The 24,749-nt window shown below is 30.9% G+C and overlaps 3 protein-coding genes across 8 annotated transcripts in view; 2 read left to right on the top strand and 1 right to left on the bottom strand.

Moving 5' to 3' along the window:
- Positions 1–13,893: 13,893 nt before the first annotated feature.
- Positions 13,894–17,785, bottom strand: LOC124418807 (cytoplasmic protein NCK2-like). Its single transcript, XM_046946301.1, has 2 exons — positions 16,910–17,785; positions 13,894–14,299 (listed from the first exon to the last, which is right to left on the bottom strand). The coding sequence occupies exons 1-2, from the start codon at positions 16,911–16,913 to the stop codon at positions 14,094–14,096; spliced, it is 210 nt and encodes a 69-aa protein (XP_046802257.1). The 5' UTR covers positions 16,914–17,785; the 3' UTR covers positions 13,894–14,093.
- Positions 17,786–18,048: 263 nt separating this feature from the next.
- On the top strand, positions 18,049–20,046 carry LOC111685265 (nudC domain-containing protein 1). The gene is made up of 3 exons (XM_023447521.2): positions 18,049–19,191; positions 19,250–19,460; positions 19,525–20,046. The coding sequence occupies exons 1-3, from the start codon at positions 18,121–18,123 to the stop codon at positions 20,010–20,012; spliced, it is 1,770 nt and encodes a 589-aa protein (XP_023303289.2). The 5' UTR covers positions 18,049–18,120; the 3' UTR covers positions 20,013–20,046.
- Positions 20,047–21,713: 1,667 nt separating this feature from the next.
- LOC111685268 (glutamate--cysteine ligase) overlaps positions 21,714–24,749 on the top strand; it is a 36,787-nt gene continuing 33,751 nt past the window's right edge. Inside the window, exons 1-2 of one of the 6 annotated variants that reach the window (XM_046946093.1) lie at positions 21,714–22,349; positions 22,845–22,987. The gene's annotated coding sequence lies outside the window, so the exon portion shown is untranslated. Of the gene's footprint in view, positions 22,350–22,739; positions 22,988–24,749 lie in introns of those variants that run through there. The other 5 variants (XM_023447524.2, XM_046946089.1, XM_046946088.1 and 2 more) reach the window with 5 other exon arrangements.

Raw genomic sequence — 24,749 nt, 5'->3', positions numbered from 1 at the left:
GAGCAAAGTGACAGAAAGCACTATAAAAACGTTAATGGAAGGGTTTCCGAAAAGGGTTCAAAATTTCATCACTAGTGATTAAAACTATAAAAATATTTTTTTTTTTGGTAAATTGTAATAATAATTTGAATCAAATAAAAAAATAAAGCTGTTAGTTTAGTGGTTTCTTTTTTATAAACATATATGTATGTTAAGAATTTTTCGATCTCACTCCTTAACTAACAAAATAACTAACCAACCAACCAACTAACTAACTAACCAACTAACTAACTATCTATTTATCAATTTATCAATCTATCTATTTATCTATTTATCTATCTATCTATCTATCTATCTATCTATCTATCTATCTATCTATCTATCTATCTATCTATCTATCTATCTATCTATCTATCTATCTATCTATCTATCTATCTATCTATCTTTCTATCTTTCTATCTATCTATCTATCTATCTATCTATCTAACTAACTAACTAACTATCTAACTATCTATCTATCTATCTATCTATCTATCTATCTATCTAACTTACTAACTAACCAACTAACTTACCAAATAACTAACTACCCTTGTCTAGTAACCAATTGACTAGCATTGAACGGCCTGTTTACTAGTCAATTAATTAGAATCTTATAAATATATTGATAATTATGTTGACTAATCTAGGGATTGATGTCATTAATGGACTATTCTATGCAGTAGTCTATAACCTATTCTAATAGCTGGTCCATAAACTAATCTGTGAACTATGCTATGATCAAATCTGTGGACTCGGCTGAGCTAGCGTATATCTAATGGACTAGTCAATTGTCTATTCTAGTTGAACTTATAGACTAGTCTGTTATGAAAAAAAGTTTCTAATTTTTAAAATGTTTATATGTCATAGGGTAATCCGTAAGTTTTCGATGTTAAAAATTACTAAAAAATTCTACAATTTCCATGCCTGATGTACAAAAACAACACAAATGATAGTATGAAAAAGCAACAAATCCCTATTGGCAGAGATACGTTATATATTTTTTTTTAATTTTATCTCATATACACACACATATATTGCAAAATGCTGACATACACAGTGCGAAAGGATTATCACATAAGTTTACTATAAAATTTAGTTAAAATGGAAGGACATCTCTGGTTTTGTTTTTAAGAATGTTGTTTTTTTTTTTGACGGATTTCATTTTGATACCCATCGTTTTAAAGGATTTATGGCAATTAACATGTTTTTCGTTATACACTGATCCTTCTTATTGAATAGAGGTTTTTAGAGGTTATATGTATATTTTAAATAAATTATTGTTAAAACAATTTAAATTACAGATATTATGTGTTAATTATTCAAGTTTTTAATGAGACTCAGTGAAAGTTTTGATTAACATTTTTTTTTTTTTTTGCAAACTGATGATAGCCTTGCAGCAGGTTAATAGGTAAGGGAATATGTCTAGGATGTGAGTTAAAATAAGCTTTGGAAAAATTGTCATACAGATAATGGAAAGTACAAATACGGATCAGAAGCGGGTTACCCATTACTTTACTATTCTCTTTCGCCATTGGACAGTAATAAATATTTATATAGTACAGTCTTTTATAGAATATCTTTTTTTAGTTCGTGCCACCAAGGTCCTCTATAATACCAAAGTTACTGGCATTCTTGCACAATTCTCTGTATTTATACAATTCTAATAACTATCTAGTTTATTTCATGCTTTGCTCTTTATAGTATTCTAGTTTCTAAACATTTGTAGGTCAAACTCGCGGCTCGATATTCCAGAGATCCTCGAAGTTGTACAATATGTACAGTTATACAAAAAGAGTTGCTGTCAGTATAGATTCAAATGCTTGCATTCATATTAAGACACATTTTTATGGCTACAATTACATCCTGAGTGACTCTATGCCCATTACGTTTCTAAAACGAGAATATTAAATCCACCACCTATAATCTTTATAGATTTAGATCCATCAAAAAGGAGAGTGCTGGAGCAGTAATCAATGTTAATAGTAGTACATGAAATGTTTTCCAAAATAGACGCATGATCGATGTTATTTCCAGTAGCCGGCTCTTTGTTCAACCAAAATTGGCGTAACGTGAACTTTCATAATAAAATTTTATAAATTGCAAATGATTTCTAGTGAGAAAATTCCGATATTATATCTCTTCAAAGTCTCAAGAATCTCTCCTTCCACCAAATAATTGTTTCCGAGTGTACACAGACGGATCCAAGACGACGAAAGGAGTTGGTGGTGGCATTTTTATTAAGGAACTTGAAACGAAAATCTCCTTCCGACTTAATGATGAATGTAATATCCTTCATGCTGAAATATCGGCGATAAAGAGGGCGTTAAGTTGGCTTAGGTACTATTGGATATCTAACAGGGATATCAGAATTTATACCGATAGTTAAGCTGCTATTAAATCCCTAATTGGTGTCGAATGCCGAGACATTCGAACATCACCCTAATTTGGGTAAAGGTACGCGGTATGGCAATAGTATTGCTGACTCCTATGCAAGAGCTGACACCATGCTTAACAGACTAAAAAAGATCAGTTTTGCGTTATTACACTACTAGCAATAAAGAGGCAGATCACTGAAAATGCCTCTGCCTTGCTCACGACAAATTGTGCTTAACGTCTAGAGCGCTATTGCCAAAAATGGATCCACATATCTTCTTCTTGGTCTGCAAAGACCGCAGCTAAGTAAGCTGATATCGGTTATCATTGGCCACTATAAATTTGGTAACCATGCTAGACGCATTGGTCTCCTGTTTAACGATTATAGTAGAAGTTGTCAAAACGAGGATGAAGAAGACACTATTGCTCATCTTCTCTGCGATTGTCTTGCTTTGGCGGAGACCCGATTTCGGGCGCTTGGATCAGCCTACTTTGGTGTGTGTGAGTCCAATACTCACACTATTCATCCACGGCAGCTGGCCTAGTTTTTTTCTCTTTCTCAACAATCTTACTCCTCATTCTCTATTTCTCTTTGCTACTGTCTCTGTTTTTTCACTCTTCACTATCTCTCTTTTTCTTTTCTTACAGGTACTCTTACGAAGAGATCAACCCAAGTCACAAATTATGCAAAGTATTAGACTCTATTCTCTTTCTACCGGAACCATTTCAAAAAAGCTGATTTTAGTGTTTTTGAACTGTCAAATTTGACATCTCTGTCAAATGCAAATGTAAAGCCGAAATCGGCTACCTGTGAGAACCTAAAAGATCTCAAAAAGGACTATTGATAGGACTAGACGAAATTTGACGAAACGGTATACTAAAGCTTGTCAAAGGCTTTTATTTTAACTAAAATTTCTTACGTTTATATACGACTTAAAATGATCATTGGGTAGCTTTGCTTAACAAAATTTATCAATATTTTAATTATTCCTTCCTAACCATAGAAGTTCTCCTTTATTACTCTTCTTTGTAATCAAAGCATATACTCAATAAATGACTTTTTAAGTTTCTCTGATGCACCACCACCACATCCTATAAACTTAAGTGCTTGTTTCTGGGTTTGGGAAGCCTGTGAACTAAATGCATGCATGTTTCAGTGATTACAACAATTATAATGAGAATGTCCAACAATTTATTCAGTTGATGTTATTCTTTTTTTTACAATATACGTATAAATAGTTGCAAACTAAACCACATCTATACAAGGACTTGTAGTTAGTCAGTGTTCCTTTTTTTTTTTTTTTTGATATAAAAGAAAACTTTTTTATAAAATGTTTATTTCTGTGACAAATGTGTTAAATTAATTCTTTTCCTATATGTTCATAGTTGCTCTTTTTTGCTTCCTTCCTCTAAGACTAAATAAAAAATAAGGGCAAACGGAAAAGTTTTGAAGAATAAGGAGACTTCATTCATATTTAACCGTAATCAAAAGTAAATTTTTTTTAATCTACTTATTCCAACAACTTTTGGCAACATAAAGTCATTTACTATCAGATTTTAATTAAAATATGATCAGGACATGCAACTATGACTAAAGCTTATTAGTCCTTTCTAAATACCTTTTCAATCTAACCTCGTTAATAAGAGCGTGTGTGTTTGTGAGTTTTTGTATAAATTGTACGTGTCTATGTTAAAAATCAATTTCCTTGGGACAAAATTGAAACAATTTTCTTGTTGACATCACACAGAGTAAGTGTACAAAAGGGAGAGATACAAGATAGATCTTAGCTTTATGTGGTGCATATATGCCGTCGTCTATGGCTTTTAAATTCATGTTAATTACTTGTAAAAACAATCTCAATCATTCTAAGTTTTTTTTTTTTCTTCTTTTAAAAATGTAGTTTAAGGTTATTGACATGTTTTGTTGTACTTTAAATTATTGTTGCATTCGTAATATTTATCAACACTAAAAGGAAATTATTTAAGATAGAAAGTATTCCTTTGACTTTCTCTATTTATTTGCTGACTTTTACAGATATAGTTGCAGGATTTTAATTTTTCACCAAGGCAGAATTTTAAATACATCAGTAAATGAAAAAAACGAATACATCATATATGCCTGCAGCATAAACAATTTAAATTTGAAATATAAAATTTGCAACAACACTTTAATTGCTTTTACGTTTGGGAAGGAAAAATCCTTGTAATAGAATAATTAATATTGAGGGATTCAAAGTAGAACGTAAATAAAAATGTACAGAAAGCTTTTTAGATTTGAATTGTTTTTTGTGTGAATATTGTTAAAGACTGAATGACGGAATTGAAGCAGAGTGGATAGGAAGACATCTAATGAATTTAATCTATCTATCTATCTATCTATCTATCTATCTATCTATCTATCTATCTATCTATATATCTATCTATATATCTATCTATCTATCTATCTATCTATCTATCTATCTATCTATCTATCTATCTATCTATCTATCTATCTATCTATCTATCTATCTATCTATCTATCTATCTATCTATCTATCTATCTATCTATCTATCTATCTATCTATCTATCTATCTATCTATCTATCTATCTATCTATCTATCTATCTATCTATCTATCTATCTATCTATCTATCTATCTATCTATCTATCTATCTATCTATCTATCTATCTATCTATCTATCTATCTATTATCTATCTATCTATCTATCTATCTATCTATCTATCTATCTATCTATCTATCTATCTATCTATCTATCTATCTATCTATCTATCTATCTATCTATCTATCTATCTATCTATCTATCTATCTATCTATCTATCTATCTATCTATCTATCTATCTATCTATCTATCTATCTATCTATCTATCTATCTATCTATCTATCAATCTATCTATCTATCTATCTATCTATCTATCTATCAATCTATCTATCTATCTATCTATCTATCTATCTATCTATCTATCTATCTATCTATCTATCTATCTATCTATCTATCTATCTATCTATCTATCTATCTATCTATCTATCTATCTATCTATCTATCTATCTATTTATCTATCTATCTATCTATCTATCTATCTATCTATCTATCTATCTATCTATCTATCTATCTATCTATCTATCTATCTATCTATCTATCTATCTATCTATCTATCTATCTATCTATCTATCTATCTATCTATCTATCTATCTATATATCTATCTATCTTCTATCTATCTATCTTCCTATCTATCTATCTATCTATCTATCTATCTATCTATCTATCTATCTATCTATCTATCTATCTATCTATCTACCTATCTATCTATCTATCTATCTATCTATCTATCTATCTATCTATCTATCTATCTATCTATCTATCTATCTATCTATCTATCTATCTATCTATCTATCTATCTATCTATCTATCTATCTATCTATCTATTTATCTATCTAACTATCTATCTATCTATCTATCTATCTATCTATCTATCTATCTATCTATCTATCTATTTATCTAACTATCTATCTATCTATCTATCTATCTATCTATCTATCTATCTATCTATCTATCTATCTATCTATCTATCTATCTATCTATCTATCTATCTATCTATCTATCTATCTATCTATCTATCTATCTATCTATCTTTCTATCTATCTATCTATCTATCTATCTATCTATCTATCTATCTATCTATCTATCTATCTATTTATCTATTTATTTATCTATTTATCTATCTATCTATCTATCTATCTATCTATCTATCTATCTATCTATCTATCTATCTATCTATCTATCAATCTATCTATCTATCTATCTATCTATCTATCTATCTATCTATCTATCTATATATCTATATATCTATATATCTATATATCTATATATCTATATATCTATATATCTATATATCTATATATCTATATATCTATATATCTATATATCTATATATCTATATATCTATATATCTATATATCTATCTATCTGTCTGTCTGTCTGTCTGTCTGTCTGTCTGTCTGTCTGTCTATCTATCTATCTATATATCAATTTCTTCAAAATAATTGCTTATGAAATTGTTTCCTCAGCTTTTCATTAAACAATTTCATTTCTTTCCATTTAACCACAGATTTATTTTGACATCGATTGCACCTACATTCACACAATCGATTTCCTCTAAATTATAAACTTTTTTCTCTGTTCATATAAAATTAAATAGTTAAAAAAAATATTGTGTTAAAATGCACAAATTGACTTTTGTTACAGGACAATAGCACTCCATCCAAACACACATGTGTTTTGGATGCAACGAGTAGGAACACTTGTGCTGATGTTTATATTAATGTACATCGTGGACTTAGTAGACCAAAAACGTAAAAGAAAGCATAACAAAACACAACAAAAATGTAAAACAATTCAAATGTTTTTCTGCTGTTCTTAACAAAAACAGTGCCTGGCAAAGTATTCTCCTCATCGAGAATGAACGAGAAACCATGTGACAATTAAGTGATTTAGTAGTGTCACGTAATAGTTTTAAATTGCTTCACTGTTTGTATATATTTATTTTGCATTTTATTTGAGTGCCCCTACAGCGTTCAGGGAAATGTAGTCAACTAAGCACATGATGGGTAATACAAAAAGAATAGAAATTACATGATATAAACAGACATTATATCTGCAAAGATCTCTCATCATAAGGTTTTCTGTAATCGATGAATTAATGGCTTTTATGAATGCATTCCAACATTAGTTAGTTCAATATTTAATGCTTATCTTCCAGTCACGATAGTTGGAGAAACAAAAACATAGTTGTGTCTGAACTTTTGGTATTAATTGAGATCAAGGAAGAGAGCCTCTAAGCACTCCAATGGATTCTGCATTAAGTATCTTCATTGGGAAACTATAGATCCACTAGTTGGTAAGTTTGGTTCTTTTCTAATTGATTAACGATCTAATTTCATTCCTTTAAAGGCACAAATCACATGTGGAAACTTTGCTATTTCTAAATTTTTAGATACTTTTTTTAATAAAATTTTGGACATTTAAGTGAAATTTAGATGGGGCCTTTTCATTGGGTCTTGGTATATATTAGGCCCTATAATTATAGTATTTGTGAGAGTCATCATGTCTATGATGAAATTGCCACTATAGTTTGATTACAAGGTTTACAAGCCCTATTCGGGGGTTTCAGTTGTATGGGGGCTAGGTGAAATAATGGACCTATCTTAACCACTTTCAATAGACTTCGTCCCTGGTACAATAGAAAATCATGTACCAAATTTCATTGAATTATCAGAAAATGATTCTCAGTCGATTGGTATACTTTAAGGTTGGTATAGGACCAATATTATTGTGCGTTACACACATCAGCACAAACCCCCTAAAGTAGATAGACTATAAATCGCTAACGTAAAGTATATCGTCGTACAAATTTTTCATGAAATATGGCATAGTTTAACGATAAAAATACGTTTGTGTTGACCAGGCTAGAGCGATCTAAACTCCATTGGAAGGAGCAGATATGAGAAATCCATCTTCTATATGAGCTGTATAGTGGCATCCGCTAGGTTAGTGTTCTAGTCTAGTAGAACGGAGGTGATGGGTTTGATTCCGACCTAAGGCACTGGTTAAGGAGCGCACAATAGGCCCGGTAGAGGCCTATGAGCATTTCTTCGGATTTGATGTATTTGTCAAACAAACTAACTATGCGCTGTATACTGATATTGACATGGCTAAAAGTATTAAAATGCAGTGATTGCGTTGACCAGGCCATGTTTTGCACAAAATGTGGTTAAAAAAAGAAGCTATGTGAACAAAGAAAACTCAGTTGGAAGGACGTGGTTATTGAGAATCGAGGACTTGATACGAAGAACTGGGAAGAATCTACTTCTAAAATACTTATTGGAAATATTTGATTGTTATTATCATCTAAGTATGTAACCATCAGAGAGTCGTCTCAGAGGCAGAGATATTGAAATGATTCTATGCCTAACATCCAAGGACTGTCAAGTTAAGTAAAACTCTAAAGTAAAGCATTTTTCCAGCTTCCTTTTAACGACACACTCCAAACTACTTATGTACATCTTCTAGTACATTTAAATGCAACTCATTTCAACACTCAACAAAAGTAGCGTATTTTAAGTTTTCAACTTAACCCTTAGTTTAACCTGTACATTTAGTTTTAGTTTTGCTTAAAGCATTTATAAATCTAGAGTATGTGGTGTTGTGTCAAAAACATAATACATGTACATTCTATACTGTTACTTTCAACAGCAGCGTCATTTGTTTCTGTTTTATTTATCCATTTTGTTTTGTTTACCGTTTTGCGTGTAAGAGTCCTTTTATTTGTTCATTTTGTGGTTTAATTGAGGTTATTTTTACTTTATTAAAATGGGGCTTTTGAGAATATTTTCACTAAAATAACAACAAAAAACTTAGTACAAAGAATTACAATAAACTAACCAAACATTTCCATTTAAATCATTTTAAATAACACAACTATGGCACAATACTCTCATTTTTAAAGATGAACTTTAGTACAAAACTGACACGCTTTTTTTAATATGTGAAAAAAATACATGGATTGCAGAAGATTTAGGTATTATTTTTGGCAACATAACGGAAATGTTTAAAGGATTTTATAATTGTAGTTTAGGTATTTTTTTCTATTAAGGTAGGAAAACAAACAGGATGTTTTAACTAATGGATCTTTTTCAAAAAGTGTAAATGCTTAAAGCAAAATACAACTCTTTTAGAGCGGGTTTTTGAGTTGGCAATTAATTGCTAATTAATTATCAGATTAAGTAATCTAAAAATAAATTGATTGTGAAGTTAATCCCCTTTGATGTTTTTGAGTACAGGATTAAACTTCGCTGTGTGGCCATACAAAACAACAGAAAACGTCAATGTTTGTTGTCAAAACAATGTATGTTTTAAAAATTAATAAAAACTTAAATTTAAGACAAAAATATATTGTGTAGTCCCTATAATTTATACTAATCGATAAATCAAACAGTATAATGTTTATTTTACTAAAAATTGTATTAAATTTTTTTGCATCAGTTGTTTACACTTTTGCATTTCTTGCTCAAGTTTAAACCATTACTATTGGGCGCTTAAACTAGCAAACAAAATTAACTAATTGAGTACTGAAAAACAACATTCGAGGATTAATATAAATTTAATCCCTAATCCTTCACCTTAAAATTTGCCCTTAGTAAAGTAAGTTAATCTTTTGAACTTTAAAAAAACTACTGAACTGTTAAAATTCTTCAAAAATTTAGATATTTCAATCTCAATTATAAAAGCGTTAAAAACTGTTTTGTTATCCATTCGAAAAATATTCACTCATTAAGTTTTTAAAAAATAAACTGCCCCTTTAAATTCCAGCACACCTCCAAAAGCCAACTACTATACAGCGTGTACCGTAACACATAAAAATAATTTTTCCGTAATAAAACTTACTATTTCCCTGTTGTATGAAAAAATATTACATATATTTAGTATACTAAAAGAAAATAATGGCCAAATGCTGTAGATGCTGGTGAACATGTTAATTTTTTGAGTGCTTGCCAAAATGTAAACAAAAGATTGAATGTGACCCAGCCAGAGTATTCCAAATAGTTTTCATTTTGTTTTATTTTCGTTGTTAAAACTGAATGTTATTCCATTGTCAAGATATTTTAGAATGCAAGGAAAGGACAATATATTTTCTGTAATTAAGTTTTTGCGAGGATTACTACTTGTGTTTTAAGACATTAGATAGAAACTTTCAGAAACATCAGAGATGATTTAAATGTTTAAACAAATACATATATTCAAGTTTATTAGCTTTATTATGAAGTTCAGAATCTATATAACATGATCGTCATGTGATATATCACTTGAAACTGAAATATTCAAGGTCAAAGACCAGCAGTGTAAATCGAATGTATTGTACATGCTGATGTTTTGTCCTCTCTTTAGTAATATAATGAATAGACCAATTATAAATATATTTTAAAACATGCTTAGTCGCTACCGCTACCAAACGTCTAAGTTAGTTATTTTAAATGGTGGCCTCTATCGGGCCTATTGTGCTCCCCTTTACCGGTGCCTTTAGGAGGGAATCCAACCCACCACCTCCGGTATACCAGACTAGAACACTAAACACTAACCTACCGGAGGTCAAATGTTTAAAGGAACATCATTAAGACGACTGATAATAATATTCTCAAAAAGGATAATCGATTTACCAGAATCCTTTAAAATATAAAATACAAATTATCGAAACATATGGCGTATCATTGGTCTGTTACATAACAACTTACATCGTCAATTCGGCTGATAACTACATTGCCAAAAAGGATAGTCCAATTACAAGTATCCTTTAAAAGTTCACATAATCCGTATGCATATCAAAGGCACAACGCGAGTAAAAGTCTAAAAAAACTAAATGACAGATCCCAGTTGATCAACCTACATCGCTAAAACAACTGATAACACGTTTACTCAACAAAGATCGATGGTTTGATTAACTGTTAAAAAAGGGAACGCTATTCTGCAGAAAATATTTTCCAAGTCCACATCGTTCATTATTTTAAACCACAAAGAAAAATCGAAATCATGGCTCTGTAAGCTTTAGTTGTAGAGATTCGACTTGGATTAAACTTTCGATCGCAGTTACCTTGATAAAAGTTTAGTTGATACATAATACTTTTATAAAAGACCCTCATCTTCGTTTTATTGCAATCCCGGGGAAAAGCTGGTGATAATCAAATGTATTGTCGACCTATGGTAGAGATCGATAGTGAAATTGTAGAGATCGATAGCGAGTCGACTTATATTAAATAAAAAACTTTTGACCACAGTCGAAGGTTTTGCCCAACCCAATATCTCGTTTCATTTTTACAGCAAAGCGCCCGCGGAAACCTGTTACTTTGATAATAAATCCTCATCTAAGTTTTATTATATTCAATCCCAGTGCCTCTAGTCTGCCGGCACTATAAACTGGTGATGATCAAATGTATTATCAACCTGTCGGATGTTGTTCTCTATGAGAGTGTCGAATGAAGTGTGATGAATGGATGAAATGAAATGTATCTTATACAAGTGATACCATTGAATTTTTCTTTCTTGTCCAGGTGTATTAAAGGTTTACTTTGTTCGTACCAGATTTACACAGACAGGCCATCCTATCCGCATGGTTGTAAACGAAAGTGATGTTTTAGCATCTCGGGGAGCTCAAGTACTTGAGCTTAGTGTTTGTGTTTGGTCCGGCAGAAACATTTCCATGAATTGTAAGTGTAAGAAGCACAATGGAACGGTGATGAGTCTTATAATCAGCTCATCAGTAAATTCAAAAAGTAAAACCGTGAAATAAGGCCAACATGGCAGATGTTCATATAAGACACTTCGATATTGTTAATAGCTGAGGTTTCCAATATTCAGATTCAGACTATAACGAACATAAATTCAGATATTTCATAAAATACTGATCAAGTACAATATATTGTTATAATGTTCTTTTTTCGGAATCTTTCAGAAACCCAGTAGGAAAAATTGTTGTTATTTGTTCGAATTTAATTTGGAAAAGTCATATTATGACAAGATAAATTGGAAGATCTTTGATATTATTTTAGCATCACAGTCCATTCTTAGGAAATCTACGAACAGAGAAGAAGACCATTTGGAGCATAATGTTTCTATTCAGTACTTTACGACTGAACTTGCAACTGTTTAAATCTAAATCGACCTAATCGATAATAACACTATGAAGTAAAACTTTAACGTTTGGAAATATCGTCTCGTCCGCTCTGTGGTTAATTGCCGCATTTGGATCTGTACTTCATGAGTCCTGACTTAATCATGTGCATTATAATGTCCGATCATACAAAATTTTTGAAAATACAAAAACAATTTTTATGAAAAACAAGTAGGAAAGTATAGTCGGGCATGGCCGACCATATAATACCCTACACCATGAGTATATTTTAAAAATTTTTACTTTTTATAAAGAAACTTTTATGTTGAATATTATTCCAAAATATTTAAGCAATTTATTGATAAAAAAAAATCAAAATTTCTAAATGAGGCTTTATATAGGTCAAATATGGGCCGATCCTCGGTAAATTTGGGAAAAGAAATAACAGTTTTGTTGAGTTTCATTTCGATACAAACGGTTACAAGTCAATTTTAGACATTTAAGACATTTTTTGAAGGAGGGTCTGTATGGAGGCTAGGGTCAAATAAGGGCCAATCCTTACGAAAATCTGCAGTGTCATTTATACATATATAAAACTTATTTGTACCAATTTTTAGAGAGATAATAGAATATTTGACGTAATTACGGCATAAAAAGTTCAAATCGGGAGGTACGGTTGTATGGGGGCTAGGTGAAATAATAGACCGATTTCAACCATTTTCAATAGGCTTCATCCCTGTGCTTAGTACAAATTTCATCAAATTATCTTAAAAATTGCGGCCTGTACCTTGCGCACAAGGTTTACATGGACAGCCAGCCGGACAGACGGACGGACGGACATGTCTTAATCGACCCAAAAAATGATTCTGAATCGATCGGTATACTTTAAGGTGGGTATTGGACCAATATTTTTGTATGTTACAAACATCAGCACAAACGTATATTACCACCCCCTCATTTGGCATATTCGCCATGTATAGAGGAGAAGTGAAATATTGAACTTATTGTGCGTTACAAACATCTACATAACTCCTTCCCCTCTATAGTGGTGTATAGGATAAATACAAAAGTAGCAAAGCCATGGTGGTTTAAACATAAATAATGAGCACCAGATTAAACCCTGAACTGCAGATTGGTTCCTGATTTGTTTACGATATAACTACATATCAATGTGCTGAAAATACGATTAAATTGCTAGAGTTTCTTTAGTCCGTAATAGTGATTAAAAAAACGATATTCTGATCAATATTTTGACAGAAAGTTTTGGGTCACCATCCTTATCCTCCACATATGCCAATCAATATTTAAACCATTAAATCAACCACTAATGTAGGACACCTAACAATTCTACGCGTGCAAAACTGAATAGTAAAATACTTTTACTTTTAAATTTTTCCAATAATACTTTAAATCATAATGTAATAATATTGCTGATATTATTATTATTATTATTATGCACTCTCTAGTATGAATAATGAATAAGGAAAATAATGAATTTTTGCATTAAAACACAATTTAGATAATCAACCCAATTTTTCTATGAAAACAAAACACTTGTGCATGACGTTTCATGCAACGACTATTACAATGTATTTTAAACAGTTCTATTGTTATGATTTTTTTTTACCCATTGCTAAAAGTTTTGCTTTCTTTTACAGAAATTTACAAATAACAATTGATTGGCACAATTTAAAAAAAAAAAAAAAAAACAACGACAAGGGCCTCTCCTTGTTACAAAAGAAAAAAATATGATAAAAAATCAACAATATTCCATGAAAATTACGAGTATTTGTTCTAAATAACGGAAAAAACGACACACACAGGAATTGATAATGAAAACCAATAGTGTTTAATATGGTGTTTGGATGGTGTGCTGATAGTTTGGAGGTTGGTTTGGATGTTGGTTTTTATGGGTTATTATAATTATTATGTTGGCTTAAAATAACAGGCCACATATTTATACTGGAAGGAGGCCACCAGTGACTGTTAGTAGATTCGATAAACAGACATTGTATGTGTAGTAGTATTTGTTGTTATTTATTTATTTCATATTTAGACTTACCTTTATTTTCATTACGTAATTGGAGGGTACAAAACCAATATTACCCTTCATGCTGACCACTTGCCACCAGTTACGTTGACGTGCTGAGGTCTGATATAAAATAAAATATTCACCCTCATCAAAACTGATGGTTTTTGGATAGACGGCTTGAAAATCATATAAAGCTTTAAGCATTTCGATGTTATCTAGAAAATAATGAAAAACAAACACACACAAACTCTTAGTAGTTCTTTAGAAAAGATTCGATTTGTTAAAGTAGTTCATTTAATTAGTATTTCTATTAATTTTTTTTAAATATTATAACTTGAAGGATATTTTTTTTTTCATCCTTTTTTTCCAATATTATTTTTAAGCACAATTTTATGTTGTAAAATAAATATTTAAATTTAAAAATCCAACTTTACTGTGTGATAGAAAAACTGCAACTACTAAAGGATTTTAGAGAAACAGATGAACAAACGAACTAGAAAAAAAAGAAATACCCAGGGAGGTGGTGACAATTGTCAAAAACAAAAATCACTTGACTAGTGGTGGGGAGGGAGATACAACAACAACAACAGCAACGACAACATGAATAAATAATTGTTGGTTGGCAAGGCAACGAGGATAATCATGTGTAAAAAAACAAGGAAATAAAACAAAAACAAACATGAAAACAACGACGCATACACTCACATCACGCTCCTAAACAAATAGTCCAACACATTCACATGATGAAAATAAATAGTAGTAGTGGAACAAAACATAACAACAAAAGGAAAATATGCAAATTAAACATAGTCTCAAAAAACCGCTATATTTAGCTAAAATTCTAGTTCTCTTTCTCACTCTCTTTTGATTTTTTCTTTTAACACTCTCATACAGGTACGGCTATGTTCCGTTATTCGTGTATGAAATGCTGCCAGATTTGCAAGTTTAACAGTAATTTGTATATTATTTTAGATTATTTTGTAGATTATATTTAAAAATCCTGTTTTTAAGTAAAATCACCTCTTTTATGCTTTTTAGTTTACCTAGGACCTGATATACTGATAACCAAACAGATTAAGGTCCGTTATCTCAACCTCTGGTAATCGTTTATGCGATAGATATTCTTCCATACAAATAATTTTTATGTATGACCTTACAATGAGAAAATGGGGTTAAAATATTTATGTTTAATGAAATTTAATAATTATATACCCTGTAGAAGGGATGGTCTATGTACTTCTAACTACCTAATCTATTAGCCTAATAGTCACGGCAGGGACTAGTCTGTTGACTAATCTATTGACTAATATCAATAGACTAGTTTCCTGACTAGTCTATTGGCTAGTTAATGGACTATGGAGCTGTTTATGTCTGTACTTTTGACAAAACTACTTAATACTTTATTGGAGTAGTCAATAACTAGTCGATTAACTAGTATCTGGAATATTCCATAGAGAAGTTTTTCACTACTCAATGGACTATTATACTGACTACGTTATTAGTCCATTGACTGAGAACAAATGTACTGAATGTTCTATGCCTGTGCAGCTCATTAAGTTTTTATGAAAAATTTCCAAAAATGTTTTGAAAAAATTTGACCATTTATAGAAACAACTTGCGGTAATGTTGAAACTTAAATAAAAATTAGAGTTGTTACCTTTTCAAACAAACTTTAAAACCTTTATGACCAAAGATTATCCTTCTAAATACTATTCCTTTTTATCTTTTAATTTCTTTCATATTCATAGACCACTTGTAAGTTTTAGGCGGTTTGTAGCAGCCAAGAGAACCTGAAAGGCTAAATTGGAGTTAACATAGTATCAGATCGGCCATGCTCTTTCGTGTACCAGAATATAGATACCGATACAAAATAACAAAATAAAAGTACTGGATCCCCATCAGAACACGACCTTCTAATCACTACCCAAGAAACCGCTCCTTAAGATTGCTAAGAATGCTGCCAATGGTATCCCCACGAGCGGGACGAGGAGGATCTAGTCAAATATTTAGCTGTGTGAGATGAGTATCGAATTTTCTTTAAAACCACATTATGAATCTAATCGAAGATAAAGAAAGTTCCAGCTAAAAATAGTCAGTAACATCGCCTACAAGTAGAATGTCACTCAATGAATAAACAAAGGTGAGGACAAAAATGTTCTTATCATAATAACATCTTCTTATTAGAGCTTTAATAACAGAATTGGAAGTCAAGTTTTTATCACGAAACGTTTGCTTAGAATGTTGACTCCAGTGAGATTCATCGTGGATACAAATTGTATTAACGAGTTCTCAAAGGTTGAGGTCTTTTAGTAATCGTCGCTAAAGAAATTCCAAGAAGATCAATACTTTCACTTGGATGATTTTGTACCGAACAAAGCGATGCTCAATCTCGTAATCTGGCTCCCTCCAGCTAAACAAGGAGGTTGTAAGAATGTTCTCCAAACTGAAGAACGACAAAGTAAAGGTGTTCGAACTGATGAAAATCTCGGAGTAAAGAGATTAGGGCGTTTAGTTCACTAATATAAAGGACCCTAAAAATCCAGAAAACCAAGGTTGTGAATTAATTTTTATAAGCAGACAGGATTCTGAAACAAGTGAAGTTTAATATAATCTAAGTTGCATGATCTGGCATTCCTGCTTAATAGCTACTAACAACTGTCAAGGAATTGTATTAATTTAGTTTCCTTCTACTACAATTTTGTTATTATTGTTATATGCATTTAACATTAAAATTTACATTTCCGTTACGCTTTTTTTCTATTTTTTGTTAATAAGAATATATTTGTAAAGGTGCAAAGTGTATTTATGTATGTGTGTGTACTTACCCATTTTGTACGTCAACGTGCAATAAACTACAACAAAAATTTATGTTTATGTGATGAGTATTTTTTATGTACAAAAAGAGAAGAGGTATACGAACGAACGACAATAGTTGGCACAAAAAAAAATGAATGAATGAATTTTTAACACTAGACAAGGACGTGTTAATTAAGCTTTTATATCAATTTAGTTGTTGTTGTTTTTCGTTTTGTTAGCAATTTTATTTTGTTGTTTGTTTTTATTGGCAAATTCGCGTTGCTTATATTTTTCACTTGTTTTTACTTTTTTGTGTAAAATGTTCTTTTTTGGTTAATTTTATTCCCCAAAAACAGCAACAAGAAATGTTACATTCCCTCCTTTTTTACACAACAACAAACAAACACACAAATATCTATATATACACGATTTTAATTTTCTTCTTATTTAGGGCGGAGGCTGTTTTCTTGGCTGGGGACACTTTTTATTTAGTTTTGCATGTGCGTTTTTTTTAGCTTTTATTTTGGATTTCTTCTTAATATTGCATCAATTTCTATTTATATCTTTTAAATTTTTTTCTTACTTGTTGCTACTTTTTCCAAAAAACTCTTTAATTTTAAATTATCAAATTCACTTGTAATTTTGGCATTAAATGCTTAACTTTTTGTTTGCAATTTTTTCTTCTATCTCTTTTAGCTCTTCAATACACTTCCTTTCTCTGGAGTTGGCACTATATAAATACAGGATATTATTTGTATAACGTTATTATATTCGTTTCTTTAGCTGATTTCCTCGTTTGCGTTGTTTTTTTATTTATTTTATTATTTTACTGAAGGAATTTGTCAAATTGGACGACATCAACTTGTCTCTTTTTGCAGATTTGAACAGCTGTTTAGTGTGGCCAAGAGAGCGGATTTTTAAGACATAAAAAAACACAAAAAAATGTGTGAATTATAAAAACACATTATTTGTGTTTAAAGAAAACAGAGTAATTAATGATTTAAAGAAACCTATTAAATTATGAAAATTTCAATAATTTTAATTAAAGAAAGCAAACAAAATATATTTAAACGTTTTTTCGCGTTTTTTGTTTACGTTCTCGGCGTTTCTTTCGAGAGCTAACTAAACACAGCCAATGAAATAAAATGCAACCCTACGTAATGTTTACATTTTAATTTTCGTGGCAATTGCAAAGAATTTCACAAGAAACCGACTTTTTAAAACGTTTATTCAGAAAAAAATGCCTAAAATCGTAGAATTAAGACAAGATCGTAATTTAATAAATACCAATTTTGATGGCTATAAGCTATCCTTGGATCCTGTGCCCTTATTAAGGCAAGAATTAACTTCCTCTCCCCTAAAAGCAGAAGCCAATGATGACCAATATTCTTTACTGCATGCTGAATTATTCTCCATGCAAAATCTTCTTACTGTTGATCCCTGGATAAGAACAAATTGCTATTTCATAAATCGCTCAGGTGAAATTGTTCGCTGTGCATATGATGAAAACAAAGGACGTCCAGACCATCAGCAAGTGGTTTATCGTTTATTTCAAAATGCCGATAGTCGTAAGCAGAAGGGAGATTATAACTACAGTCTGAAGTTTTTATCGGAGAAATTTAGCTTAATCTGTGATGGTGTTAAAACTTTATTACTATTAGAAACTGGAGACCGTTTAAAGGGTGGAGAATGGAAATTAGTGGCCTCAGCTCGAATTGAAGGCGAAGGCCTTGCATCGGAAGAAAAAAATTATCTTATATATGATGCTCGTTTGGATATTATTCAAGAACAAAAACAAATTTCTATCATATTGGCACATGTACAGCGCGTTGAATCAATAAGTCCTGCAGGGGCAACTAATCACTTTCTCTATTTACATTGGTGCAAATGGTTACTGGAAGATCAAGTATGGAAATTTCAAATTTTGGATACTTTAGAAGGTAAAGGCTCAGTACATTATTGCGCCTTTGAACCGCGAGCAGAATCTGTTGTAATAAGTTCCAATCATGAGTTTAAATGGAGATCTCAAAAGTCACAGGAAAAATGTGTAGACATACCGAAGAAAGAGGAGGAGAAACCACAGCTGCATGGAGAATCTGTAGATGGTGATGCCAATTACGTTTCAGGTTTTACTTGGTCTCAGACAGATGAAGATTTAGTGATCAAATTTGAGGTTAAGGAGGGAAAAGCTAAAAACGATTACAACGTTAAGTGTGAACATAACAAGATTACAGTAAAATGTAATGACGAAGTGTTATTGGACCATGAGCTATTGGATAAAATTGATTTGGATTTAACAACATGGACAATTGTAAGTTAAAGGAAATTTATCTATTTACTCAAAAATCTTTACAAATTTACCCTTCCAGGAAAACAACTTCTTACAAATAACATTAATAAAACAAACTCCAGGCTTACCATGGACCTCATTATTGCCAAATGGTTTGGGACCTAAAGAAGATAATGATAAAAATGGTGAAAACTCTTTGCCCATGGAACAGCAGCCCATAGCTAATCTAGAAGCACCAATAGAAGATTGTGATTTTCCTTTGGGCTCAGCAGAAGATGAGATAAATATTTGTGAGTATTAAAATACTAATACAAATACAACAAAAAGAACTAATAACAACAAATATTTTTCCAGCTCGCTTTAATCTACCCACCAAAACCATTACCCATAACATTATAATGGGCTCCTCACCACCTCTCTTCTCTACTTCCCTCAGACCAGGATTTCCCTTAGCTATAGCCACGCGACAAGATGTCGATTGCTGCCTATGGCTACAACAATACAATCCCTCAAAGCCCGACGAATGGTCAGTACGTCATGAGGGCAATTTACATGCATTTGGTTATGTGCAGGCCTCAAAGCAGCAAAAGAAGTTTATGGATTGTTCTCCTGATTTAGGTTATGCCATAATTGCGGAATCTTATCGTCATGTATTTTTATATAAAACAAAATACGATACTGCCAGTGGTTTAAGAAATCGTAATGGACCTCAAGTTAGTATAGGTAAACAGCATTTAATTACACTGGAAGATGCTGGTGAAGTTTTGGGCTTGACTACAGCGAATAGTGTGGCTACATTGTTGACGGAGAAATGTGTGTTATTTTTACAAATGGAAAGTTAATAAAACAAATGAATAAAAAATCTTTAATATGCAATTGTTACTTTTTTTGGTTTAAAACATTTAAAGAGAAGGCATTTAACCGATAGATATGATATGATAAGAAAATAAAAGTCGATTGACTTACAAGTTCAGGCGCTGATATGGTGGAGGGAATAGGGAAATACTCCCATCATTTTTAATTGAAAAAAGTAAAAATTAGAAAAAAACGAAAATAAGTAAAAAAGAAAAAAATTACCCCTTCCAAACAAGTTGTAGGTTACAACTAATTCCAATAATCGGAAACTTGTTGTAGACAACCAAAAGTAAAACATTAAAGAATTGAGTCTATTTCTCCGGTTGGCTCATATATGCTCAATTTTTGTTTTATTTTTGATATTATTCTGAAGGACCTTTATATACATTGCGATGAGGATTAGGGTAATTAGTTAGTTGGGTAGTTAGCTAGATAGTTATGTAAATAGTTACTTGGGAAGTTAGTTTGTTAGTTAGTTAGCCATTAAGTAAGTTATTCAGTTAGTAAGTTAGTTAGTAACTTAGTTAGCTAGTAAGTTAGTTAGCTAGTAAGTTAGTTACCTATTTAGTTAGTTAGTTCGTTATTTAGATAGATAGTTATTTCGTTAGTTACTTAATTATTTAGTTAGTTAATTAGTTAGTTATTTCGTTATTTAGTTAGTTAGATATTTCGATATTTAGTTAGATAGTTTGTAAGTAAATTAGTTAGTTAGTTACTTAGTTAGTTAGTTATTTGGTTAGTTTGGTTAGTTATTTAGTTAGTTAGTTAGTTAGTTAGTTAGTTAGTTAGTTAGTTAGTTAGTTAGTTAGTTAGTTAGTTAGTTAGTTATTTAGTTAGTTAGTTAGTTAGTTATTTAGTTAGTTATTTAGTTAGTTATTTAATTAGTTAGTTAGTTAGTTAGTTAGTGATTTAGTTAGTTAGTTAGTTAGTTAGTTAGTTAGTTGGTTAGTTAGTTAGTTAGTTAGTTAGTTAGTTAGTTAGTTAGTTAGTTAGTTAGTTAGTTAGTTAGTTAGTTATTTAGTTAGTTAGTTAGTTAGTTAGTTACTTAGTTAATTAGTTAGTTAGTTAGTTAGTTAGTAAGTTAGTAAGTTCGTAAGTTAGTTAGTTAGTGATTTAGTTAGTTAGTTAGTTAGTTAGATTTTTAATTAGTTAGTTATTTAATTAATTAGTTAGTTAGTTAGTTGGTAAATTAGTAAGTTAGTTAGTTAGTTAGTTAGTTATTTAGTTACTTAGTGATTTAGTTAGTTAGTTATTTAATTAGTTAGTTAGTTAGTTAGCTAAATAGTTGGTTAGTTAGTTAATTAGTTAGTTAGTTAGTTAGTTAGTTAGTTAGTTAGTTAGTTAGTTAGTTAGTTAGTTATTTAGTTAGTTAGTTATTTAGTTAGTTAGTTAGTTAGTTAGTTAGTTAGTTAGTTAGTTAGTTAGTTAGTTAGTTAGTTAGTTAGTTAGTTAGATAGCTAGTTAGTTAGTTATTTCGTAATTTAGTTCGTTAGCTAGTTAGTTAGTTATTGTAGAGCTTACTATTTCTTGATTTTTTGTAAGGTTTTTTTTTTACACCGGCAACTCTTAAGAAATCGCTACAATTATATTCAACCGCTAAAATAAATTTCCTTCGTTTAAATTTTCCATTGCGCTAAATTACCAACACCGTTCGAACACATGTTTTCTAAAAAAAAACACATAAATACCGCAGAGAAGCAAGCAAAATGTTTCAGAATTTTTGGAGTGCGGTAACGTTTTAGAAGCACAATAAATCCGATTAGAAAAAGTATACAAGACCAATATATAGAAAATTATTAAACCGGTGGCTACTGAAAGTGAATTTAATTGTAATAAGAATATAAATTATAACAAATACTCATACATTTAAAACTCAAAACGTAAAAAAAAACACGCGGTGTGAGACAAATAAAATAAAGCAAAAAAAATTTTGCATTAAAGCGGAAAAAGGTGCTTAAAAACGAAATTTTATAAAAAAAAAGCCAATAATAATAAATAAAACGAACTTATTGTGGAATTATAAGTGGAATTTGTTATTAAAAAGGAAAAAAGGTTCACGTAATTAATGATTTAATTTACATTTTGTGTTGTGGTCATTTTTCTAACAAGAAAATATAATAGAGACAATTTTTTTTCTTCTGCATATACAAAAGTGTAACAACAACAAGAACATTATAGAAAAAAAGTACCTTGTAAAAATAAGAAGAAAAAAAGAAAAGAACGAACAAAACCATAAAGAGTACCTAACAAATATAAACATAACCATTCCCCTAGAGAAAAAGAACCTTTTAAAAGGAGATTTTAAACTTACCAGAAATAATTCGGTTTGTTTTTTTTTTTTTTTTTGTATCAGTAAACACTAGGGTGAGGTCATCATTAGACCATTTAAGTTTTTAGTTAGAAATTAGTTTAAAATTCTATTTTACTTCGCACATTTTTTTTCATTTAAGTTAATTAGTAAGAGTGTGTGTTTTCATTTTTTTTATAATTATATGAATTTAGTAAAAAAAAAACTTGAATAGATAAAAATTTTGTTAATTTTTTACTTAATCACGATGACAATTAAAAAAAAGAGCAATTTATTTGATTTAATATATTAAATAAAATATTGTGAAATTCTTTTCTTTATTTTTTTTTAACAAATTCCAATACAATAACTCTTAATTGTTTTAACTACAACTACGCGATCCCACACGTTTATTGTTTTGGTACAATTTTTACTTTTGTTGTTGTCGTTGCCAAAAAATTGAAAAAAAAACAAAACAAATCACCAAACAATTACAATAACAACAAACAATTTGTTCCCTTCTTTTTTGCAGACGAAAAAGTTGTGATAGAAAAGTTATAAAAAAAGAAAATAGTGCAATTAAACAGGGTGCCTAAAGGAAATCAATAGTGAAACGAATTTCACAATTTTATTTTTTTGGAAAATTTTCAACGTTTATTTTTTAATAGATAAAAGGTAAGTTGTAAGAATAATTAAACTTTTTTATACAAAGGAAAGAAGAATATATCAGAAACTTTTACTTCATTGAATAGTTAATGGACAAATTTGAAAGAATTTAATTTTTTTAATGATCAGCTGATCGGTGTTGTTGTTGTAACAGGTTGGCTGTAACTGGATGTTCTTTCCTAGAGAAAAAACTTCCGTTTGATGCAGCTGTTGCTGAGTTTAAAATCGTTAGTCGATTGAGAATCGGGTCGTTCCGGAGCGGAGATCCAATTGTCGTGGGAACGTGTTATCGGTGTTAGTTTTAAGCTTTGTATACACGTTTGTAAGATCTAACAATGTTGGCAGGAATGTCGAGATTCTCGACTCGAGAGATTTAATGTGAGCTACTTCCTTGACGGCCTTATCTTACGGTGGTATTTTTCATCTACTGGGTAGACTTGAGAACGGTTTACCATCGCCAATTTGTTCTTCAATGAAGAACGCAGGTGGCAATTTTTGTACATTGGCTCTGACCGGTCCATGCACAAGTACTTTGTTGTAGTACTAGAGCTATCTAATCTCTGATCATTGTTGATTCGACAACAGCACATAGAGACGTAACCGGTAGACCGAAGTACGAGCTATCAATAAGCCGTAGACATTGTTCTTACTCATAGGGAAATATTGTGGTAATTCTGATATAAACAGAGTAAACTCTGAACATATCTGGATAAGGAAGGAAAATTCAATGGTATCAAATGTATAAGATACCTTTCATCCATCATCATTCAACCCAGCACACATCTGATTCATATGACACATTCAAAACAGAAAAACATACGTCACATAAAGCACGGAACTTATCCCGAAATATTGGCTATTATCATGCATCAGTCTTTCAACCGCCACTTACTCTTCCCGCGAAGTCCTGCGGGCAACTGGTCAACCGTAGTACCACATTATGTGGTGCTCTGGTCTGACCTCTGGCAATCTATGCAAGGACTAAGCCAAGCAGTAGCCTGTAACCAATTTTTCAGTCCCGATCAGATTGGAGGTATTGGCCACTTCTTTATACCCCGGAATTGCAATAACACCAAGGCGGAGGCCTCGCCAAGGTAACATGCCGCCGTGGGGTTACAATGTTGGCAGTTAAATGTGCAGAAAATGTCTAGCAATAGTGTCAACTTACAAATTTTGTCTTACAACATTGTCTGTATTGACATTTCTGACAACGCTGCATAAGAAAAATTGTAAGTTAACACGATTGTTAGACATTGCACATTTTACTGACAACTTTTTATCACATTTTTTAGTTACATTGAACTTCCTAATAATATTCAAACGATTAGTTCATAGACTAATCAACGGAGTCGTTCAAAGGCTTTTTAATAAATCTGTCCTTAGACAAGTCAATAAACTTGTCAATATACTGGTTAACAGCCTAGCGCTAGAAGACAAGTCCGCAGATTAGTAAATAGACATATTATAAGACTATTGTATAGGCTAGTTAATAAACAAGTTCATACTTGTCTACTTTAAAGATTTGTCGGTAAATTAGTCAAAATATAAAAAAAAAACTGAAATATAATTTAGTATTTCAATCTATAAAAATACTCTTTTCAAGTCCTTTAAGCTATAAGCTTCTGCTTGAATGTTCTTGGAATTCTTATTCCTAATGGCCCCAGACATCTTCGTAATCTAAAATTTTAGTAATTCTCTTCCCGAAATGATATTTCACTTAGTTCCAAAACTATTCTCTAAATAAGTGAATCATATCCTATATGTTTTGTTC

This window comes from Lucilia cuprina, chromosome 3, assembly GCF_022045245.1.
Source record: "Lucilia cuprina isolate Lc7/37 chromosome 3, ASM2204524v1, whole genome shotgun sequence".
NCBI classification, from domain to species: Eukaryota; Metazoa; Arthropoda; class Insecta; order Diptera; family Calliphoridae; genus Lucilia; species Lucilia cuprina.
Note: the sequence above shows the minus strand (reverse complement) of the source record. Positions and strands in the feature narration are given on the sequence as shown.